General features: G+C 41.1%; 1 protein-coding gene across 2 annotated transcripts in view; it reads right to left on the reverse strand.

Annotated features, from left to right (window-relative positions):
- Positions 1 to 21926, reverse strand: part of LOC135324927 (alpha-protein kinase 2-like) — a 62604-nt gene that overhangs the window by 15361 nt on the left and 25317 nt on the right. For both annotated transcript variants that reach the window (XM_064502032.1, XM_064502031.1), the window contains 7 exons: positions 17616 to 20517; positions 14518 to 14665; positions 11781 to 11908; positions 11646 to 11681; positions 7009 to 7283; positions 6797 to 6885; positions 2688 to 2905 (listed from right to left, as the gene is read on the reverse strand). In XM_064502032.1, coding sequence (XP_064358102.1) covers positions 2688 to 2905; positions 6797 to 6885; positions 7009 to 7283; positions 11646 to 11681; positions 11781 to 11908; positions 14518 to 14665; positions 17616 to 20517 — 3796 coding nt within the window. The remainder of the gene's footprint in view (positions 1 to 2687; positions 2906 to 6796; positions 6886 to 7008; positions 7284 to 11645; positions 11682 to 11780; positions 11909 to 14517; positions 14666 to 17615; positions 20518 to 21926) is intronic.

The following is a 21926-nucleotide window of genomic DNA, read 5'->3' on the forward strand; positions in this document are numbered from 1 at the left end:
TTCTCATGTTAAAGGGTACAGGTTATTTTCTAAGATTCCACCTTTCCTTAGAGATCTTAAAGCAGGCTCTGCCTTTCTCGGTTTCAAATACATACATGCATATCGTGTTGCATACGGGCTCAGCATTTCTGCAGTGAGAAAGAGTCGCACCCACAGCAGCATAAAGGCAGCATTTAGGAAATGTGGGAAGGGCATTTCTTTACCATTCTTCTTTTTTTTTTTTTTTTTTTTTTTTTTTTTGAAAAAATAAGTTTCTTCAAACACAGCCAGGACCCTAAGTGTGGAGCATTTCACTGTTGAGAGATTGTTAATAAATGTTTAAATATAAGAAAAAGTGAAGGAGAAGGATGTTGTTAACAACTGAAGTCTAATTCACAAGGCATATCATTAACCTCTGGGAGGTGAGACAGCAATCAGCCAGACCTGACTCATTTACTAAGGGGACATTTGTGGAAGAACAGTTCTCCTGTTAAGAGCATAACATTTGGTTTTCCGCTTTTCAAATTGGTTTCTTATAAGAACATAAGCCAGGTAAGAATTTCCTTCCTCTGCCGTTTCATATAAGCATTATACTACTGTATGGGCCAGTAAATGCTTGCCTTGGCTGCCACAGTAGGCGATGAATTAATTTCTTTCCATTCCCTAGGGGTAACCTGCATACCAAATAAACACAGTGCACTTACAAGAAATTAGAAAAGAAAATATCCTAACTCTCTCTCCTATCTTTTATTCTGACCTGCATGAGATGCTGTATAAAAAGAGCAGACATTATTTGAATTGCTTAAAAATCTGTATTTGTATTGTTTCTCCATTCACTTTGCCAAAGGCTCTTTCAAAGAATAGACGTCTGTGCTTACATGAAACTGAAAAAGATCTCAATGAAAATAAAACTTACGTCCCCATTCAATAACTTGTCTGTGGCTTCTCTGGCACTATAATAGCTTAGACTAGAATTTTCAGAATTATAAAAAGTTTCGTAGAGCAGTTTGTTTTTAATCTTGAGAGATGGTTTCCATGACACTAATCTTGTTGTTACTGTTATGTAGTTGTATTGCTGTGATGCCTCTGAATCCATTAACAGCCCTGCACCCTTACTGTGGCAGCCATTACTCGCCAGAAATTCCCGTTATGAGACCTTCTTGTTTGCATAACAAGTTCAGACTTCAGCGCTGCTTCCAGCCTCTTGTTACTGCATGGCTAAAGCAGTCACCGTGATGATGGAGAGGGAATCACGGAGTGGCACAGCCATTTCCCCAACCTGCGGTGCAAAGTAAGACGATACTGACCGCGGGAGGTTACAGCACTTTTAATCTTTTTGGTAATCCCTGTCTGCAATAGAGGGGACTAAACACATCTCAGATGTGGCCCTTTTATGTAAGAAGGTTCCTCCTTTGGCCACAGGAGTTACACAGCTGAGACGTGCGGGTTCCTTTCACCCACAGGAAGGTAGAAGGAAACGTGAAGCAGGGAAGGACAGCTGGGGGAGGGAAAGGTGGAGCTCCAGAGGCTAGGAAGTGCTCCAAAAAAAAATTGCTAAAATCATTAAAGTTGCTAAAAAGAAACTGTTTATGCTTACCAGAAACAAAGTAGAGTAAGTAAATACATGAAGAACTGACTCATAAAAAATACAGGGTCTCAACCTGAAAGTTGAATGTGGTCCTAAGTCTGTAGATTAACCTATTGTAGGTAAAATTCACCTTCATGCAGTGGATAAATGCCTGGCCGATGCACGATTTAAATCCTATTTAGAGATATTAAGAATACAATAGACTTGGTGGTATGTCGCTGTGTGGCTCCTAGAACTGTTGGCAATGTCCAGTAAGAGTCAGGTTCTCTCTCTTGTGTTGCTGGAGAACGTACTTAGTGTGAGAGGATGGGGCCAGTGGACTTTCATGCCCCAAATGCTCACTTCCTTTTCACCCCTGGTATGCTATGGTTGCTGCACAAAAGCTTATTTTGATGCTTGTAGATAAGGCACTTGAGTTCACGCTTAGGCATCTAAGTAAGTGACCTGTTCAAATCACATAGAACATGCCTTTCCCAGGTTGGGTTGTAATGTACAGTAATGATTTGGCCCTTTGCTGGGGACTGCTCTCTGGTGCACTTGGAGGACTCCTGAATTCCTGGTAAGACCATCCAAGGAGGCCACACCAGGGTAAAGATTAGCCACAAAAGAACTCCCTGAGCCCCCAGCGTGAGGGGCAAACAGTAGGCCAGCTATTTAGATGGGGAATCAGTCACAAGGGAGTTAAAAGCAACAGAAAGCTTTTCACAAGAGGTACAGCAATAGCAAGTATACAATGCTTCGAGAAACCTGGCCCAGGGCTCCCAAACTAACACTCTCCATCAGTTTGAGTACGAGGTGAGCCACATGAACACGGTGATACTGCCTCTGCCTGCAGCCCGCGGGCAGAGCCAGCTCCTGGTGTCCACACCTACATGCAAAGATGCCCTACCTTGTTACCAGTTGTGGGCCAGGGTATCGGTCTCCATTTGGGGAAGACTTTTCCAAACCCAGGGTTATGGAAAGTGCACATGCAGTGTGGCCAATAGGCCACAGAAAGCCAAGAATAACATTTCTGTGGAACAAGTCTCGGGAAATTCTGCAGTTACTGGGACTGACTGCGAGTGCCTACCAGCCTGTATCATGGCAGAGCCACTTTACTGCCTCCATTCAGACAACTCACCTTGCAGGTCAGTGACGAGCAAGCTCCCATTGGTCTTCTCATACACCCAGTGCTGGAAGGTGCAACACTTCTGGCCAGCCTCCGAGTCTCTTCTCAGGAAATTGACTTCCCTGCCATCCTTGACAGAGTATTTCACAAATTCCCCAACCAGCTCCTCCTCCACTGTGGCGTAGGGGATGTTATTTGCAGGGCGATGAACAAGAAAAATAGGAATGATCCTGAAATCAAGGGATAAAAACTCCTAAACCCCACTGAGCTCTGTCAATAAAGAAGTAAGAAAGAGACAGTTTGGCCAGTGATCTCACAGACTGAATAAACAGTTACCAAGTCTAAACCAAGCTGGGAGACATCCGAGCAGGATTCTGATCTTCTAGGTAGCTCCAGAACATAATTGCATTCTGTTTTATGTCTTATTTCTTTGCATTATTTAGTCAGGTCTAAACTTACATTTTTCAGAGGGTAATTTCTAACTCTGTCCTAATATGGCCCAAAACCTAAACTCTGCACAATACAAGTTGCTTGCTCATTTTGGAGTTTTAACTGCTCATGGTTTTAACTGCTCTGTCAGACTCCTATATGACTCAGTCTTCCAGAGGTTTTAGGCACCTGCAGATTCTGTCCACTGCAGAAAATGCTTTGACCAACACCAGTGTAAATGGAGGATTTCTCAGAATAGACTTCTAAAACATGACACATCCAAAATTAGCAAACAGTTTGATAATAAAAATACACAGCAACTACTTTGCCGAGCAGTAGGAGGAAACAAGAATGTCTCTGGAGAGATCACAGGAGTCTCGGGACAAAATGGCTCAAGAGAAGATCTGGGATCTGAAGATTCTTGGACTTTGTCAAAGTTTGGATCCAGGTCAGAAGACTTCAACTAATTCTGAATGAAATTTTCAGGAAAATGCAAATTGGACAAAATTCACCTAATTTTATTCATTTAGAAATTGAGCTAGCTTAGCCAGAAAACTTGCAAAGTTTTCTAGGAATCTAGACTAGGTCCATTTACGGGTAAAGATGCACCATGCCAAAAACTGGTAACCAAAATAAAAAAAAAAGTGTGGGTTTTGCTTAGAGTTTCAACGTCTTCTCAGAGACAAAGACTGAATGTGAAGCGCGAATGACAATAGCCTGGAAGGAAGTACCTGTCCCACTGGTAACATGAACTTCTTGGTTAACAGGACTCTTGCTGACTGGAAAGCAGTGTGCTGCCTCGCAGACAGTCTCCTTCTGTTCATACTTACACTGGGATAACTCAGCATGCTCACCAGGCAGCACTGCTACTACTGTATAAATCTCCCAAATTAAAACCTTAGATGTAATAATGAAAGCAGAAAAGTGACATCAGTGTACAGAAGAGTGGAATTAAATACTGCTCTGAGATAATGTCATTTGGGAAGCCTTTCTGTCAGCTGGAGTTTGTCACAGAACATCACCATATTTTATCCGCTAGCTCACAAAAGCTCCTGGCACTGCCTCAAAACAAATGGGAGAAATGACTGTCACCAGTTTTATATGAAACAGGTTTCTAGTTACTTCTTTTCTTGCAAACAGCCTTATCTCTTACAGCAACACTGCCAAAGGGGTGGTACAGTTACTGCCAGAAATGCATTTACACCAGAGAAGCTGGATTCTGGAAATAGCAGAGTCATGAATGAACAGAGGTGCTGTATATACATCTAAAGGAGGTCTAGAAGATTTAGTCATGGAGCAGAGAACCACATATAACCAGAACACTTCCTTGTAAGTCTTCTAGCCCTATTCCACAGTCAAGCTTTATTGACATCATTAATCTGTTCGTAATTGTGATATTTTACCATTATTGTCCCTGCAGATGCAGTTAAACTGGTACAAATGGCCTTTACACCAGCAGAGTTATTCTCTAAGTAACAATCAGCGCACGTCTAGGCACTTGTCTACTACTAAACTAACCTGCTCATTCAAGAGATGACATCACCTTAGCTCTACCGGTATCATTAAAGTTATCAGCTTTTATTAGCAGACAAGGCTCTGTATAGTGCCACATTTATAAACACTGAAAGGAAAAAAAATGGGCCACTGGTTAATAAAAGTGTTAGTAGTGCTCCATTGTGGAAATACAGTAGTAACCTTAAGACCATAGAATCGCTCTGTCTGCCTTCCACCCCTTTATAAATGTCTACCTTCCATGACAGTGACTATTATAGGACAGTGCTTTCTCTTTCCTTTTCTTACCTTTCTCGTATAGTCAAAAATGAGCAGATAGCCTAGGGCTGCAGCCTTATAATTAGCACTTGAGAATGTGGAGGACCTTTCTCTTGCTCAGGAAAGCCTCTCTATTTCCCTTATAAAATGTTGTAAGGAATATACCTTCCTTTACATACAAATTTGCTCTGACAAGGGCTGGGTAGAAAAGAGAAATCCAGCCTTGAAGTTTTGAAATTAAAAAGCAAACCAAAACATGCATATGCATGCCACCTCTTTTCTCCCTGGCTGCTGTCTTCCAGGCAGTTGTTTCGAATAATGCAACCAGATCCGAAGCTTCCACGTGCCTGCTCTTTGCACCAGACTTCTAGCTTTTGCAGTGTGTGTGCTCTCTCTCTGCTATGAAAATTAGAGGTTATATCCTGTATGTAGAGAAACCTCTCAAATAGAAATTTTGCCATAAGCAACGTATTTCCATAAGGAAGTCTGACTATTTACCTAAAAGAATTCACCACCATCTCTGCCTCTAGTTCTAGTCCTGAAAAGGCTTCTTTAAGAAAACATTCCAGAGGTTGAATTTTAAGTGCTTTATAAGTGCCAGCATAGGAGCAGCACAGCCACAAGGTTTTTGCCCACGTCTACTGCATAATTACAAAAATAATTACAAAAACTCCCACTGAAAAACCCTATGAAATGCAGTTCTGAGAATACACTATCCATTAGAATCCTTATGTGAAAACGCTTTTCTTGCTATTGCCCTTTTCCTCTTGTGAACCCCGTGTCACCAAACTGCCAATTTTATCTAAGAGCTACAAAGAAAATACAGCAGCCATGCTGAGTATGCACACTGCACACAAAACACCCAAATGGAATTGCTCCAGCCTTCTCTTTCCTTCTGGTGCTGTGTGAAATGGCTGCCACTGTGAATGGCATGGATATAAATTCTCCTAATTAGTAAAGAGGGGAAGATACAGTGCAGATATCAAAATCACATGCTGTATTTGATTAGCAAAAGCTTAGCTTTTTGCAGTTTGAGTCAAGGCACTAAAATGTTTTATTTAACTGCGGACAGAATCCCCAGGACAGCTGACTAGAATTTTTTACGGAGGCTGCTGAGAACAGTTACTTCTAACCTTTTTTCAGTGATTCAGTGCAGCTGAGAATATCTTGTGTCATCCAGAAGGAGATGGAGATTTAGTCTGCTGTCAGGCATGTAGGTCTTATCCTTGCAGCAAGGCAGGTGGAATTTCAATCATCCTTTGCAAATTCAACTCTACATGGTAGCCTGACACCAGAACAGCAAATCCTTTGAAAAAGATCTCTTACCAAACCCTCAAGGTGTCATTTCCCAGCGTCAGGGGCAGAGATGAGTCTATACTCAGCTATTTGTCTGATGCACCCATATACAAGAATGGAAAACTACTGATACAAAATAAAACAATCTTTTGGAAAATGCAGAACCAGAGCCAAGCTTTCTGGCTTAAGCTCTCTTTGCTTAGAAAACTTGCCTAAGAAGTGATTCATACCAACTTCAGAATGATCATTTCTCTCAAGATTTTGTTTTTAATGGGAAATTGAAAGGCCTGACATCACCTACTGTAGTTATTAGATGATACTACTAGTATCACCTACTGGTGTTACTTTATAAATATGAATAATTTACTCCCAATGTATATCAAAATCAGGACTTCTGTTCCTACATCTCTGCTACTTATTCTTTACTCCTTTTTCTCTTTTTCTAATACAAATGGAATTGTTCTTGCCATCTTGATACCTGGTATTATTTAGATTATGACTCCAGTTGTATCACTGTTCTTAGGATCCTTCTTTCTTCTCTAGAGATCACTCCTAGCAGTCAGTGGGTAGGTGTGCCGAGGATAACATATACATATGTGTGTGCGTGTGTGTATACATATACTCACTCTGGTACTTCCCCAAAGCCTTCCAAAGGTTCAGCTTCTGCTGCATATATCTTCGCATACTCTCTTGCCGTATTTTGGACATAGCATTCCTACATTACAAACAGATATGCCTATGCAATATTACTCAAAACATTTAATGGCTCAGCTGTTTGAACATTTGAAAGACAGCTCTTCCGCACAGCTCTTGCTTGGAGAGGACAGGGGAACCTTACCTGCAGGGCTAGTTTGTAGTTCTTTTGAACTAGATCATCCTTGCTCCTGGTCCCGTACATGATAGCACTGTGCACTTTGAGAACGCAGGGGTGGCCAGGACTGAACACTGGCACCAGGCCTTGCATCACCTTGCTGCGGAACGCTTTCCGGTGCATGCCTTCACCAAAGTGAAGCTCCTCCGTAGCGATTATTCCGTGTAGGTTCCCACCAAAATAGCTATCACTGATGAAATCCTCTCTGAACATGAGCTGCATGAATTCAATTTCTTCCAGACCTAAAACACAATGCCACTTTGTTCTGTACCATCCTCCTGTGCTCAGCAGGGAAAGGGGTGGACATGGGAGGATAAGTGGATCTCTCCATCGAGGATTAATGAACAGGCTTTCAGGAAATGGAATACATGGCTTCACTTGTGTTAGTACAGTGCTGGGATTCTGCCCCTTCCACATAGCTTGTTGTCTGTATTGTCTAAAGTCAGCATGGAGAAAGGGAGCAGTTCATGTTCATATGGAGAAAATACAGAAGGTATCAGAAAAATTGGAGGAAAAGGTCACAAAAGCTGTTCTCAAACCTATTGGTACAGTTGTAAACCGGAGCTTCAAACAAATGTGAAGCAAGTCAAGCTGACTGAGAGCTAAAGGGGAACTGAGGGAATACAGAGAACTTTCCAACTCTCTCTGTTTTTGGGAAGACAGAGACAGCAATAAAGCTAATGTGCAGTGGTGTACGTAGATAATCTAGAACTAAAATACAGCTCTGTGACCAATTTGCACAAGCTAATTTCAGAAAGCTTCTCTGAAGTTAGGCTGGGTTTTCAGAAAAGCCTGAAGAAAGAAGGGTGTTGCTGATACAGCCAAAGCTTGTTTTAGCTTTCAGCTTGGAACCTTTTCAGGGAGGGATTCTGCCAACATTTGTTTTTAAAGGCACTCAGCTGAGGTCCCGGTCCTCACCCAATGCTGCCACAGTGAAACATGCCTCTCTCAGTACAAACCGCATTCACTAGACCAGCTCCAGTGCTGCAGCCTTGCATGTTAGTTTATCTCTTTTCAATCTGGCAAGCACCAGCTTAGGAACAGATTCATTAGAAAAGGCAGAAGAAAAGAGGAAGATTTTTATTTGGTATGTGGTTTTGAATCAGAACCACGTTTCTATAAATTATCATGTCAAATTCATTCACAGAACAACTGCACCAATTTGAGTGATTTTGTACAGTAATCTTTTTCTAATCCCTATGTGTGGATTTTGAATGTACCACTAGCATAAGAATGTGTGCCTAAGTCTGTCACAGATGAAATAAAGCAAGATTATGGATTTCACAGCTTTAAATTACCACTGAAATACAAATGGACCAAAAATAAAGGGAAAAAAAGAAGTAGTTAACCTTAAGCACTGAGAAAAAAATGAACCAAACAATTCTAACTGCACTTCAAGTCTCTCTAATCACATTTCAAGGAACTTCAACGGAAAAGATAAGCAGGAGCAGAAAAGGTGTACGTTACACAATAATGAAATCTTTCCACTTCCCCTTTGTAGTAATCTCTGGTGTAGACTACGTAAATGACTGCCTCTCTTTGAAGCATAGAGCAAACAGCGCAAATATAAAGCTAGAATTAGAATGCTTTTTACCTCCACCTACAATTCTCTGTTGATCAACAGCTATACAGTGCTGCTAAATGAAAAGTCCTGTCTTTATTTTAAAGATGAACTAAACGTTTAATTTTATTCTTGAAGAAAGAAAATCAATCGGCTGAATGAAGCACTTGACTAGTACAGTGTGTTCAGAAATGATAAACTAATTTGCAATGTACTATCTTTAGCTGCAGCACAGCAAGACATATGCCAAGTGTGATTAGAGACAAGATAACACATGGGGAAAGTATTCCAAATCTTAATGTCTGCCTTTCTTTTGGAGTAAAGTTACATAGCAGATGATTTGCAAAGACCATGTGTTCAAACACCACTGGCAAGTTTGTCTGCCAAAAGAGCTTTCTGGGGTGTGTGTGCGTGTGTGTAGGTATAAGTCTCTGTGTGATGCAATGCTATTTCACTGTTTACTATACGTGAAGTGCCAACGCATCAAGTTAATGGAAAGTTACACAAACAGCCAAGTTCAAACCAATAGTCTGTCGTAGCGTGCACTCCATCCCTCTGCAAACTATTCTATCCTACAGGAAGGTATTTCACCTACAAAACTCCCATGAATTGAAACGGAATTTTGTCTTTGCTGGCACAGCAAAGTTTAGTGCAAAAAGGGAAAGATACCTAGGAAAAATGCAGCACTGATTCAACAGCTTTGAGAGATTCCCATAGTTTCTCTTGGAGTAATTGTCAAAAGGTCGCATATAGTTTGCAGGCCAGTCAAATCTTTGAGGTATTTTCATCATTGGGCTTCTGCCTGTAAACAAAAAGTGCTGAGATACTACAGCTGTAGGCCAGAGGTGAGTATCTCTATGTTTTAAAGAAATTAAAAATCCAAATCCAGATCTGAAACAAACTCAGTATTTCTTAAATTGCTTTTCTCCCCTGAAGCATATCTTTTGTTTAAAGTGTAAATGCACCTCATGTAGACAGAGAAAAAGGCTCATGTTTTCAGAGCTGCCTGAAAATGAAGCAACTGCTAAAACATGTTCTTCTATTGCATCTGGCTGTGTGAAAAACAGTGTAATAAACACAGGGCTTTCTGAGGGCAGTGCCAGCTTTGTGAATGCATAGATTTCATTTAAGAGAGACTATCTTTGAAAAAATGTGTTACAAAATTGTTTTCTTAGTCCTAGAGCAACCAGTGCTGTATTCATCAGAAAATGGAGCTGAGACATCCAAGGAATTTCAAGGGCAACAAAAAGAGCTTCTAGTTCTTTATCTGTAGTAGAAGGCTGAACAAGGAAAATGGGGGTGTGCTGCTGAACGGGATGGGTGATTTAGTGACAGCAGACACAGATAAGGCTGGGGTACTCAATGTCTTCCTTGCCTCAGCCTTTACTAACAAGGTCTCCCAGGGCTCTCTGCTTAGTGACATGGTTCAAGGAAGACAAAAACTGCCAGCAGTGGATGAGGATTGAATCAGGGATTACTTAGGAAAACTTGACCCATGAAAGTCCATGGGATCAGATAAGGACATGCTCTACCTGAATGCCAAGTAACAAGTGGAATACCACAGGGGTCAAATCTTGGACCTTTCCTCTTTAACATCTCTATCAATGACCCAGAAGAAGTGACAGAGTGCTTGCTCACAAGGTTTGAAGATGACACCAAACTGGGGAGCAGTCAACATGCTCAAGTGCTGGGCTGCCTCCCAGAGGGACCTGGACAGGCTGGAGGAACGGGCTGACAGGAACCTTATTAAATTCAGCAAGGACAAAGGCAAAGTACTGCACCTGGGAAGGAAGAGCCCCTTGCAACGATGCAGCCTGGCTGGGGAGTAACTCTGCTGAAAGGGCTATGGGGGCCTTCGTAGACACAAGACAAACATGAGCCAGGAGTACGCCTTGACAGCAAAGAAGGCCAAAAGCATCCTGGGCTGTGTCAACAGAAGCACAGCCAGTAGATCAAAGCAAGTGATTATCCCCTACTCAGCCCTCATCAGACCACATGTGGAGTACTGCATCCAGCTTTGGGCCCCTCAGTACAGGAAAGACATGAACCAACTAGAGCAAGCGCCTGGTGGGCCAAAAAGATGGCCGGGGGATTGGAGCACTTGCCCTGTGAGGAGATGGTGAGGGACTGGGGCTTGTTTAGCCTGGAGAAGTGAAGGCTTTGAGAATCCTAGCATACCTACAAGAAGGCCACCAAGAAGACGGAGCCAAGCTCTACACAGTGGTTCATGGCAGGAGGATGAGAGACAAGAAGCATAACAGGGACAAAGACAAAAGAGAGGTTCAGACTAGATATAAGGAGAGACTTTTTCACAAGGATAGTTATGCTGTGGAGGAGGTTGCCCAGAGATATTGTGCAGTCTCCATCCTTGGAAGTTTTCAACAGCTGATTGGATAAAGCCCTGAGCAAGCCGGTCTAACCCGTAACTGACCCTGCTTTCAGCAGGAGATGACCCCCTGAGGTTCCTTCCAACCTGAATTATTCAATGATCCTTTGAACTGACAAGAGAAAAAGACAAGAGTTAGGATATACTGCAACCTAGGTGACTCAGCGTGAAACTAATTACACTGCTACAGTCTAGTCATTTGCTGATTTACCAGAGTTCACCGTAACTGCCTGTGTGTGTCTATTCACTGTTCTTACGTGGAGGGTTCAGACTTCCATGTCTGAAATGCTCCTCAGAGTTAACAGACCACCATTAGGACCATTTTTGATACAGCAAACTTATTCACCCATTTTTGCAAAAGAAATAAAATATTTTGGGTCAAATTCACCAAGGCAATGCAGCTGCTTAGTAGCTCCTTGGTAACACTGAACAACTGTAAACCCAGTTTAACTAGATGGTACAAAGAAGATTTGAAAATAGTTTCTATCAGCAAATCAAAGCCTAAATCAATGAATCTGGTCCTTTATGTTCAGAAGGTTGCAAATAACAGGTGAAAATACCACTAATTATTTTGGTCATATTTTTCCATCCTTTGCACCATTTGGAAATCAAAAGGAACAAAGATTTAAGCATACATTTTAGCAAATGTGTACTCACCTTCAAAATTCTGAAAACTTGAGAGATGTTCCAAAACTACAAGGAAACAAAAAGAAAGAGATGTTGTAGTCAAAAAAAGAGAATGGAAACTGCCATTGTTATTATTATCTGTTAAAATTATAAACTGGGATTTACCTTCAGAAGTCAGATTAAACTCAGCAGTCACCTTCCCATAAATGTTCTTCAAACAGCAATAATACATTCCCTGGTCTTTGTTACTAGCTTTAGCTATTGCCAAAGAGATGGGAGAGTCATCCTGGGCGCTGGAATAGAAGATGTTAATTTGTCACATTAATACTTTTAAAACATCTTTTCTGATTATTCCATACATCTCTCCTTCTGTCCCTGGAATTTCTGCCCATCACTGCAAAGACTGATTCAAATGTGATGCGAGTAGAAAAGGTATTTTGTTTCACTTCAGTAAGAAGCGTTCAGCCTATTAAGTGTTGCACAACAGATGTTCCTGCTACATCCTACAAGAAAAATGTAGCAATCAAATACACATAAAAATTATTAAATCACACCAAAAGGCATTCTAATATTCATATCAAAATCACAGGGAAATATGTAACTTATGAATAGATAAAAAAATCTTGTATGCTATCCCTCAATTCTGAGTGCAATCTAAGAAGATATGGTGGATGTTTTCCGGTTGATATTTGGAATATTTGGAATAACTGCACCCAGTAGTAGCAGGAAGCACAGTTTCATATGACTGAAAGCAACAGGCACTGTGCTGACTAATACTGAGGCCTAATCTTGGCTCTGCGCAAGTCAGAAAGACTTCAACTGAACATATGCTTAGGTGTAGGCATACGCTTCAATCCATTTTGTGCAGAAATGCGTACAAAAACTTGCTCACTTAATTCAATCTGAGTTAAGAACGTGTTGAGCGTTCTGTTGTATTGTGGGGCCAATGTAATAATAGCTTTTGGTTTCCTTTTTCTCAGCTGGAGCCAATATCAGAAATTCTCAGTCTCTCCTCCCTGTGTTTACAGAGCTTCCTTGTTTTCTCTGATCACCTCTGTTTCATTGTGTTGCTTTGTCTTTTCCCTCCGCCCCTGCTGACTGCATCCTTGTAATGCCTCACTGGGCTTTCCCTGTTCCTTTGCTTTTTTCAAGGAGTATATTTGCTGCTGTCCGTGTACGCAGCTTCAGGAATGGATGGTTGGTAGACGTTGTCAGCGGGGGGGCAATGACACATGAATGCAGTTACACTACTTGTGGACTCAAGCTGGTCCCGGAATAAAAACAACACTGAAACAGTGCTATGCCTAAGGGAAAAGTCCTCCTAGTCCACAAAGGTCTCCACACATATGACGCTGGGTGTCTATGTATTTATCAGCAAACGGTATAAACCACACAGGGATGATGAAGACCTGGCTATTGTGTTTTAAAGTTTTTGTGAAGCGAATTAGAGAAGGTGTGCACATTTTTGTTGGTACTAGGCCAACATGATGTTTCATGACTGTTTGGCACACTGGACAATTAATGTTACCCAACATTAGTTTTTAAATGTAATTTCCTAACAAATATTAATATTACTACCAATATGTATTTATCAATGCTGTTTTAATATGGCTGATTTTGTGTGTTGATGGATTATAACAATTGAAAGATTTGTTGCATAATTTCCTGTAATCACCTCCTATTGAAAGCAGAAGTTAAGATGTGCCACACGGTCCAGGCTATACATTTCTGTAGATTGACATATTAGCATGTTTTTAAAGGAAGAAACAGTGCTTGGGTACACACCAAACTACTAAGTCGGAGTTTGATCTTGATAGAAGTGAGATTTAGAGCAATTCCACTGAACTCTATTGAACATTTTTGAAGTAAAAAATATAAATAGGAATCTCTCTCTCTCTAAAACTTTGTAAAATATCTCATTTTAATTTCAACCTTTTGAAATTTATTATATTTATTCCACAAAAGGAAAATTCAAATAGTTTGTTATCACATATTTTCTTTGTTATTACTGAAAGCTTTATTTTGGATGTCAAAACACTGCAAAATTACTTAGCAGAAATATATTCTTGTATGACAGATATTATAAAACTATCATCAACAGCAGTGTAGTCAAAACAGTAAGAACCAGAATGACACAGGAACTCTAACCAGTTGATTTCCTTCCTCCATTGAAAATATCATCTTATCAGATGGCTTCCTACAAAACTTTTTAAAACCAGCAGAATTGTGTCTTCTGACAGAAATCTTTTCTTTTTTTTCCTTTGGATAAGATTATGTTATTACTGCCATGGAGGAAAATAACTTTTGTTTCATAAAACTGGAGTTTGGAGAAGATTCTAAGGAAAGAGCTTAAGAAGCTTTTATTTTCCACTCATCTAATTTCACTGCCTCTAGCCACTGGCCAGATTGAGGAGTGATTTCATTTTTCTTTAAATATAACTCCCTTTAGTCCAATCAGCTTAAAGTTCCATTTGAAACAGAATATAAAGTTCCAAGGAGTGATCATGTCAAGCTCTACATTGCATGCTAGCTGTTTTTATTAGGTCTCAGCCATTTACCTCTCCCACAGAGACAGCCTTCCATATATTAACCAGACGTGTTTATATCATTTGGCCTGGGTGCCGAGGTTGAAACTTCAGATGATTTTTTACAGTACTGGACAGTTGGATGAGGCTGGTTATGAATGGGCTGAAAGAAATTACGGGTGATGGAATGCTAACTATGCCCAATATTAAAGCATTGTGTGAGGATATTCTTCTTAATTACCCTGTTTAAACTGATTTTTTTGCACCAATCATAACAATTTAGTTAACAAGTACAAGAGTATATCACTGGCAAATTTAATATTTTCCCAAAAGCTATTCAGAAACTATCAGAATTACCTTCAGGAACATTCACTCACCTTCTCTGCAGTCGAGCTAGTAACTTGGAATCTTTAGTCCATGTAATGGTGGAGTCGCCATGAATGTCACCAAACTGACAGCATAACTTAATATTTCCAGAGCAGTCAGGGAATAGCTCTGCCTGTATCTTCTTCAGCAGCTTGGGAGCTTGAAATGAAACAGCCACAGTTAAGGATGAGAAGATAATGATAGTGTTTTGGCATTTTAAAGGAATCCCAGAATGCTTTACAAATGTTAATAATATGAATCTGACAATACTATTCTTCCTGATGCAGAAACTGAGGCTTTAAAATATGGAGGTCTTAAAAAACTGAGCCAGTGCCCCACATGGTCAGTGGAAATACTCTCAAAGCAAAGCCACTTTGAATTTATGGAATGAGACCCAACGGAAGTTCTACTCTGAAAAAGCATCAACATAAAAACATTTCTTACTCAGAATACATTATCTCTGATTAAAGGACCAGCTGGTTTTATCACCATAAAGGTCCCAGGCGACACTCAGTCTCCAGGATGTCCTTGGAACATACCTAGCACACACTGCCAGGACCAGGCGCTTTGCAAGACGCAGTGATAGCACCCATTTGACTTTAAAACATACCTGGAGGAGCGACTTGCACCTAGCGGTTAGATGTCTGCCCCAGCAATGGCAAGGCCATTCAGCAATGGCAGTGGCCTTCACTTGCCTCCTCAGTCTCACAGGACTCATTTCCTGCCTCTACGGAAAGCCTCTGCTTTCCCAGCCGTATGACATAGCTCTTCTGCTAAACCTCGGCCATTGACAGAGAAAATTCAAGAACAGTTTCAGAGAAGAAACCTGGGTTCCAGTCCCTGCTCCAAAGACCATTTTTGTATTTTAACAAATGACTTTTATATAAGATACTGGCGTAACCCTGAGAACCACGACCAGAACCCAGGACTCCCTGTCAGGGGAAGGCCCTGATAATCCATTTCTCTGCTGAGCCTTATTTTGCTGCGCACAGAATATACGCGTGTCTTTTGCAGGTGGAAATGGCATCAGCAGGAGGACAGGAGGGCGCTCCCACGCAAGCGGGAGCCTAGAGCCATGGGCACTCCCCAAGGGGCAAGAGACAGCAGGCTTAGAGCCTGTCAGCGAGAGGAGGACAGTGAACCTCTGTGCCATGCTTGGGTAAGGACTCTCATCGCAAAGCCTGTAGAGAAAGGGGGAGAATCACCATTAATTCTTGAGGGAACAAAAAAAAAGAGAGTGAGACCTGCCTATTTTTGGAAAGAAAAGGAATGGACACACACCTACCACAAAGGTTTTGGGACAACGGCACACCCAGGCACTCCTGAACGAGACATCCCTGCTAGAGGGATGTAAGATGTCTCCTAACGTGTTAATCCTGAGATGCTGCACTCTGAATGAGCTGGCATGACACATCTCCCTTGGGGATCCTATTCCAGTGGCCTCGCTTTCCCCATCTAATGCCTAAGGAATGCTGGATCTGATTCTAAGGGTCAGGCACCTGGAATTCACTGCTATGCTTAACTTGTAGTCACTCAAGTCCTTACGGCTAAGAATCCTGCTGAATCAGGGCTAAAATAACTTGCAGAAAGTATGTGAGAGAACTGAAAATAGAAGTAAAGGCTCCAGATTCCCTGCCTAAACCACAAAGTCATTTCTCCTTGAGTTGAGAAAAGCAAAAAGAGCACACTGAGTATATACCAGGCTGAACATACCAACCTGCCATGCAAGCTTGCTAACATACAAACATACGTTTATTCTCAGTCTAAATTGAAGCAGATCAGGAGCAGGTAAAGATAATTCAGCCTTATCTGATGCACATCTGAACAGTGTTTAAAACATTTTTCAAGCATAGGTTCAACTACATGGAAAAGATGAAGCATTTCTCAGCAATCGCAGTTTCCATGTTCTCCTCTGAGCAAGGAGCATGTCTCCTTCTCCCACATGCCTCGTTCTCTGGTGATTTCTGATTTGGCTCCATGTTCTCTGTTACAAGTGTGGGGGTTGCAGCCGTACAGCAGACAACCAATTCCACAGCAAATTCCCACCACGTCTAGTTCTTTGCCTTGTTTCGTACAGCCTGTCTCCCTTTATTCCCTTTTATGGTCATTTCTTGTAGACAAACATGACTGCAAAGGAGACGTCTCTGGCATTATCTTTGAACAGAGAAAAGGTTTTTTTTTAATGCAACTGGAGGAAGCAGAACTCTAGCACAACTGCACTGTACTTACAATATCTGAAGAGCTTCACAGTCATCTAGCTTACCTTAAGTCACGGTTCAGTCTTGCTGTCATCTGCAAACTTATTTTATGATGTAAATGTAAATTGTAAAGAGGTGAAAATAAGGCTTTGGGCCTCGCAACATATCCACAGGAACCACAAACATACCTGTTTAGCTGGTATGCTACTGGTACTCTCGTCTGCACTTTGGTTTACCAGTTTGTAATTTCCTAGAGACTGTGACCAGCAACCTGATTCTCATTTCAAATACATGTTTTTTATGTCAGTTTAATATTGCTAATTTCATCAGTGTCATTTATGACTGCTAGTGGTGAAAAGGAACGCAGAGCCAGCCGTAAGTCATCCGACACAACTGCAAGGCATTCTGTTTATCAGTGGCGGCCTACTAGTAACAATAATACTTTGCTAGTAATAAAATCACTTGGTAGCCAAGATAGGTTAAATTAATTTGGGAGCCACAGTGTAGGAGCGTAACTGGGAATATAACCCTGTGGGAACATACTAACATGCTGCTACTGGGATTGCAGTTGCTATAGAGTGTGCAGTTGTGCAGTCCCAGCCTGCTATACATTCCTGAAAATTGACTCGAACAGATGAATGAAGGAGAAGGAACTATTTCAGAAAGCATGAAAAGTTCATAAATATATTTGTCAGCTAGAAGAAGGATGCTAGAGAGGGATCACTGTAATGGCATGGGGAGAGCACTAGTTAAGTTCACTGGAAATTAACATCAGTGAAGGCAGGACATCTCTGGCTGAGATGATTTAGACTGATGTATGTTTGCTTCTAGTGTGTTGGAAATTAATTGGAATTTCATAGTGTAGTCAGAAGGATTGGAAAGGACAGAAATGAGAATCAGTTTTCTCTTACCTTTGCTATCCTTTTTGGAAAGTAGTTTCCTTTGCTCTTTTCCGTCGTCTTTACGAATCACGCCTGCCTCACTTTTCACAGGCTTTTTAACACAGCTCGGAGTCTTGCTCACACTTCCTCCCTCCTCCAGTCGGGGCTTCTTTGACAGTGCTGCTGGTGGTACTTTCTCCTTAGCCCCAGTAGCGAAGTGCCCACTCTTTGCTGTGTCTTGCTTACGGTTGATGGGCTCAAGCTCAGCAACAGTTGGTGCTGCCTGGCAAGATTTTGACCCTTCTTGATTCTTCAGCCTTTCCACTTGGACTGGGAACGCATCGTCTGCGGTCAATGCTAAGGAGCAGGGCGGAGGTCTGCTGTGAGGTGGCTGCTCTTGAAAATACTGGTCATTCCCTGAATCAGCTGGTGGCAAGTGCACTAAACCACTTACTGCACTCTCTGATGCCAAGATTTTTTCAGTTTTATCAGCAGACAGAGTAGACTTAGTAGATTTAATTGAATTCTCAACCCCAGTTAGCTTGCTGGAAGAGATCAAGTCAAGACAGGACTGCTTAATGCTATTACTCATAACCTGTTCCTGAGCCTCAGAGCTAGTTAAAGCATGCATAGCAGGCTTTACTTCAGCTTCCTCTGGATCATACTGCTTAGCTCTTTGAATTTCTCCTTCTTCCCCCTGCAAGACACTTTCATCCTTGTTCTTTTGGGGCACCTTATGGAACTGACCCTGCAATGCTTTGTGAAAAATTTCCAATTTATTCAAATTTTCATCCACTTGGACTGCAGTTTGTAAGGATTCTGCTTGTACTTGACTTCCTCTGCTGGAACAGCCCATTGCTGACAAATTCGTAACAGAACCCTCCGACTGGCCCATGGGTATAAAGAACGGTAATGTTTCTCTTATGGTCAGGTGCTGGATATCCACCTGATTACTGGTATCTTTACAACCCTCATTTGCTACGCTGGGGTACTCATTTCGAGCCCATCCAGGCTGCGGAGTGCTAAGCAGTGCTGCACTCCCAGATGCATACGTGTGATTCGTTGAAGAATTTGTTTTGAACTTTTCGTGAGACTTGGAAGTGTGGTCGACAAAAAATACATGTTGTTCTGATGTATTCTGAGGGGAAACCGCAGGCTGACTTTCAGAAACATGCTTAACTCCTGTGCCACAGGAAGTTTCAGCCTTTTGTTCATTGTCTTTCTGTTCTTCTCTCATTTTACTTTGTTCATATTTGGGCATCTCTAGCAAAAAGTCAGTTAAAAATCGATCCTCATAAGATGGAATGAATGCCTCTTCTTGCTTTTCCGTCTCTGTCACTTGGTGTATGTTTTGGGGTAGATTCTTACATGTTACAGTTTCAGGAGTCTTAATTAAATTAGGCAATTGCATTAAGTAACTGCATTTCTGTGCATTAGAAACAACCTGAAAATCTTTACAGTCATTTTTTGAAAGATGATAATAGCCAGAATCTGTGTCATTCTGTGCATTCAAGTCTGAATGATTTCCTTTTCCCTGTAAATTCTCTTCAGTACTTTTATGTATAGCTTCAACAGAAAAGTGTTTTTCATGTTTAAATTGATTGCCATTTTCACCAGAGGAATTCCTAGGGAAAAAGTCCTTTTGTTCAGGGAAATAAGCAAGTTTTTCTCTTGATGAATAACAGTCTCTAACATTAGAGTGTTTACCAGTATCTTCATCTGTACACTTAGCTATAGTCTTATTTATCAAGGATGTGTTCTGATCAGTATGAAGTAATTGTCCAAGAGACTTATCTGACACATAAGCTGGGTTTTCTTTGTCATATTCAAAGTTACTACTCTGAGTATTTTTAAATCTTTGAGGAGAATCTCCTTCACATGTTTGTAAAGCATTGTCAACAGTCAGCTTTCCTTCCTGGACAGCAGCCATTTGAATGGATCCATTATCGCCAGTTAATGTTTGATTTGGTTTTTGCTCCAAGCACTCCTCTGCATTTAATATACTATTTGCTGAAATATGAACGTATGGTGCTTCTTTTCTATTTCCAGTGCTAGAACTTTGACATATACCAACTGTTTCTACCACCTGTGTAAGAGAAATGTTTCCTATGGATGCACTGTTACATGCTTCATCTGTTTTCAGTAGGATATTAGAAACACTGCAATCTTCTTTCTCTGTTCTTTGTCTACTAGTTGGCTGTATAAAAGGTTCCTCCTCTTCTATTAAATTTATTGACAAAGGATGATCAGGACAAGCCTCCTGCACAAAGCTCAGTTCTGTGACTTCGACATCCGTTGGCCTAATTTCTAAACTTGTGATCCCTCGGTTTTCAAATGGGATCTGACAGTCTGAGTCAACTTCATGAAGAAGTTTCCACAGCTTGTCATGCACTGCCGATAAATCAGCATCTCCTTTGCACCCAGGTTCTTCAGATTCCTGGACTGCCTTGTCACTAGCTTCAAACAGATATTCGTCACATGATACAACACAGACAGCATCTGTGTTATTGCTGTCATGTGAGTCAAAACTATACCTTTGCCCTCTCTCCCTTGGCTCATCGCACAGCTTTGCAGGAGACCGAACAGCACATAAACGTTCTTGTCTATCAGGAACGGAGTCTGTATCCCATAAAAAACAAGCTGAAATGTCATTCTTTGATTTGTTGCCATTACTAATAATACTAATTCCTTGTTCCCAGAAGAATTGTTGCTGAGGACTTTCACTCTTCTCACACGGAGCATGGTGTTGAGAATAGGTTTGTAAAGTTGCATTTTTTGCTTGTAATGTCTTTTCAGAACAGAGCATTTCTGAAGCTGGATCGGTGGTGACTGCACTCTCACAAGCCGTGAAGATACCTTTCTTCTCTGTTTCAGGCTCCACACATCGTCTTTCATAATTCTGGGTAAAGTTATTGAGACTGGTGTCTTGATTCTATAAAAAAGAAAAAAGCAAAAAAGAGAAATATAAAATACAATGTAACTAAACATTAGGACTGCTGCTTGACTGGATCCAAATGTGGAGGAACATAAAATATTATCAAGGAGAAGACCAATGACTGATACAGTCCAGCTAGTTATAAACAAATTAAAAAAAAAAAAAAAAAGCAATGTCTATGCCTTGCAAAACAGACAGGCTGTCCCACCATACTTTACCCTAAAAAGAGAGTATCATGAAAAAGCCATGAAAAGAGCCAAAGACTCACTGAAATTCATTGTGCTAGTGCTGAGCAGCAGGGATAATGGAAAGAGAAAGAAAAAATTCATAGGGAAAGAAAGCTGAGGTGTGGGTGAGAAAGAGAGAGAAGGAAAATATGGCCTGTTTAGAGTGGGAAGATCTGAATGTTTCAGAAGTACTACAAAGCCCTTACTGGAAAAAAGAGAATAAAATACTGCTCTGACACATCCCTAGTCACTTCTAAACTTAACTGTTTCCTATTATCCATAATGAACACAAGAGTAATTATTATAATCCAATCAGATGAGTTTCGGGAACTGTCTAGGCAACTACTCACCTCGATAGAGCTATTCATCTTGATTTGCTTTGCTGTTCTCTGCTCTCACAAGAGCAGTTTTCCAGGGTTTACTGCCATACATTTTAGCAACTGCTTCAGTTACTGGACAGTCTGCTTGACTCCAAGGGTGACAAAAGAATGGCAACAAACTGCACAGTTTAATTATGTGAATGTGGTAGAACAAGTTATTTTAATTTGTGTGTAACAAACTGCCTGACGGGTGATGGCAGACAGAAGAAATAACAGTCCATGTACCTTCATTATAAAGCCATGGTTACTGTGAGTAAAGGAGTGATAAATAGACAAGCTAGTGATCTAAAAGCTATGCAAAAGGAAAATGGAAACAGCCACTTCCAAATCAGAGCTTGCTTTCTAATCCATTATAAAGTCACGGTGTAAAGAGACCCTCCCTTGGTTTTTTTGCTCTGCTAACAAGACTCATTGTGTTCCAAAGCCTGACTGGAACAATTAAATGAAAAGCAAAGACCATGGGAAATAAGTGGGCACTTTAGTCACCTCTGAGTTATGGAAGGAAATAGGCAAGACCATGAAGAAGAGAAGAAGAAATTATAAAGGACCCTACTTCTTCATGACAACCTGAGACCCAGAGCATTTTCACCTGTCCGTCTCTGTTTAGAACATACGGATGACCCGGATGATGACCTACAAACCTGCAAAACATTTTACAGGTGGGGTGGCCTTTCTCCAGAACATTTGAAGTTGCCTCCCCAGGAACCAAGAAACCAAGGAGCAGCACCTGACCTGTGGCCCCTGAAGTCCTTGGTCCACCGAGGATCATGAAAAATCAATGCCAGTTACTGCCAAGTGG

Source organism: Dromaius novaehollandiae, chromosome Z, assembly GCF_036370855.1.
Source record: "Dromaius novaehollandiae isolate bDroNov1 chromosome Z, bDroNov1.hap1, whole genome shotgun sequence".
NCBI classification, from domain to species: Eukaryota; Metazoa; Chordata; class Aves; order Casuariiformes; family Dromaiidae; genus Dromaius; species Dromaius novaehollandiae.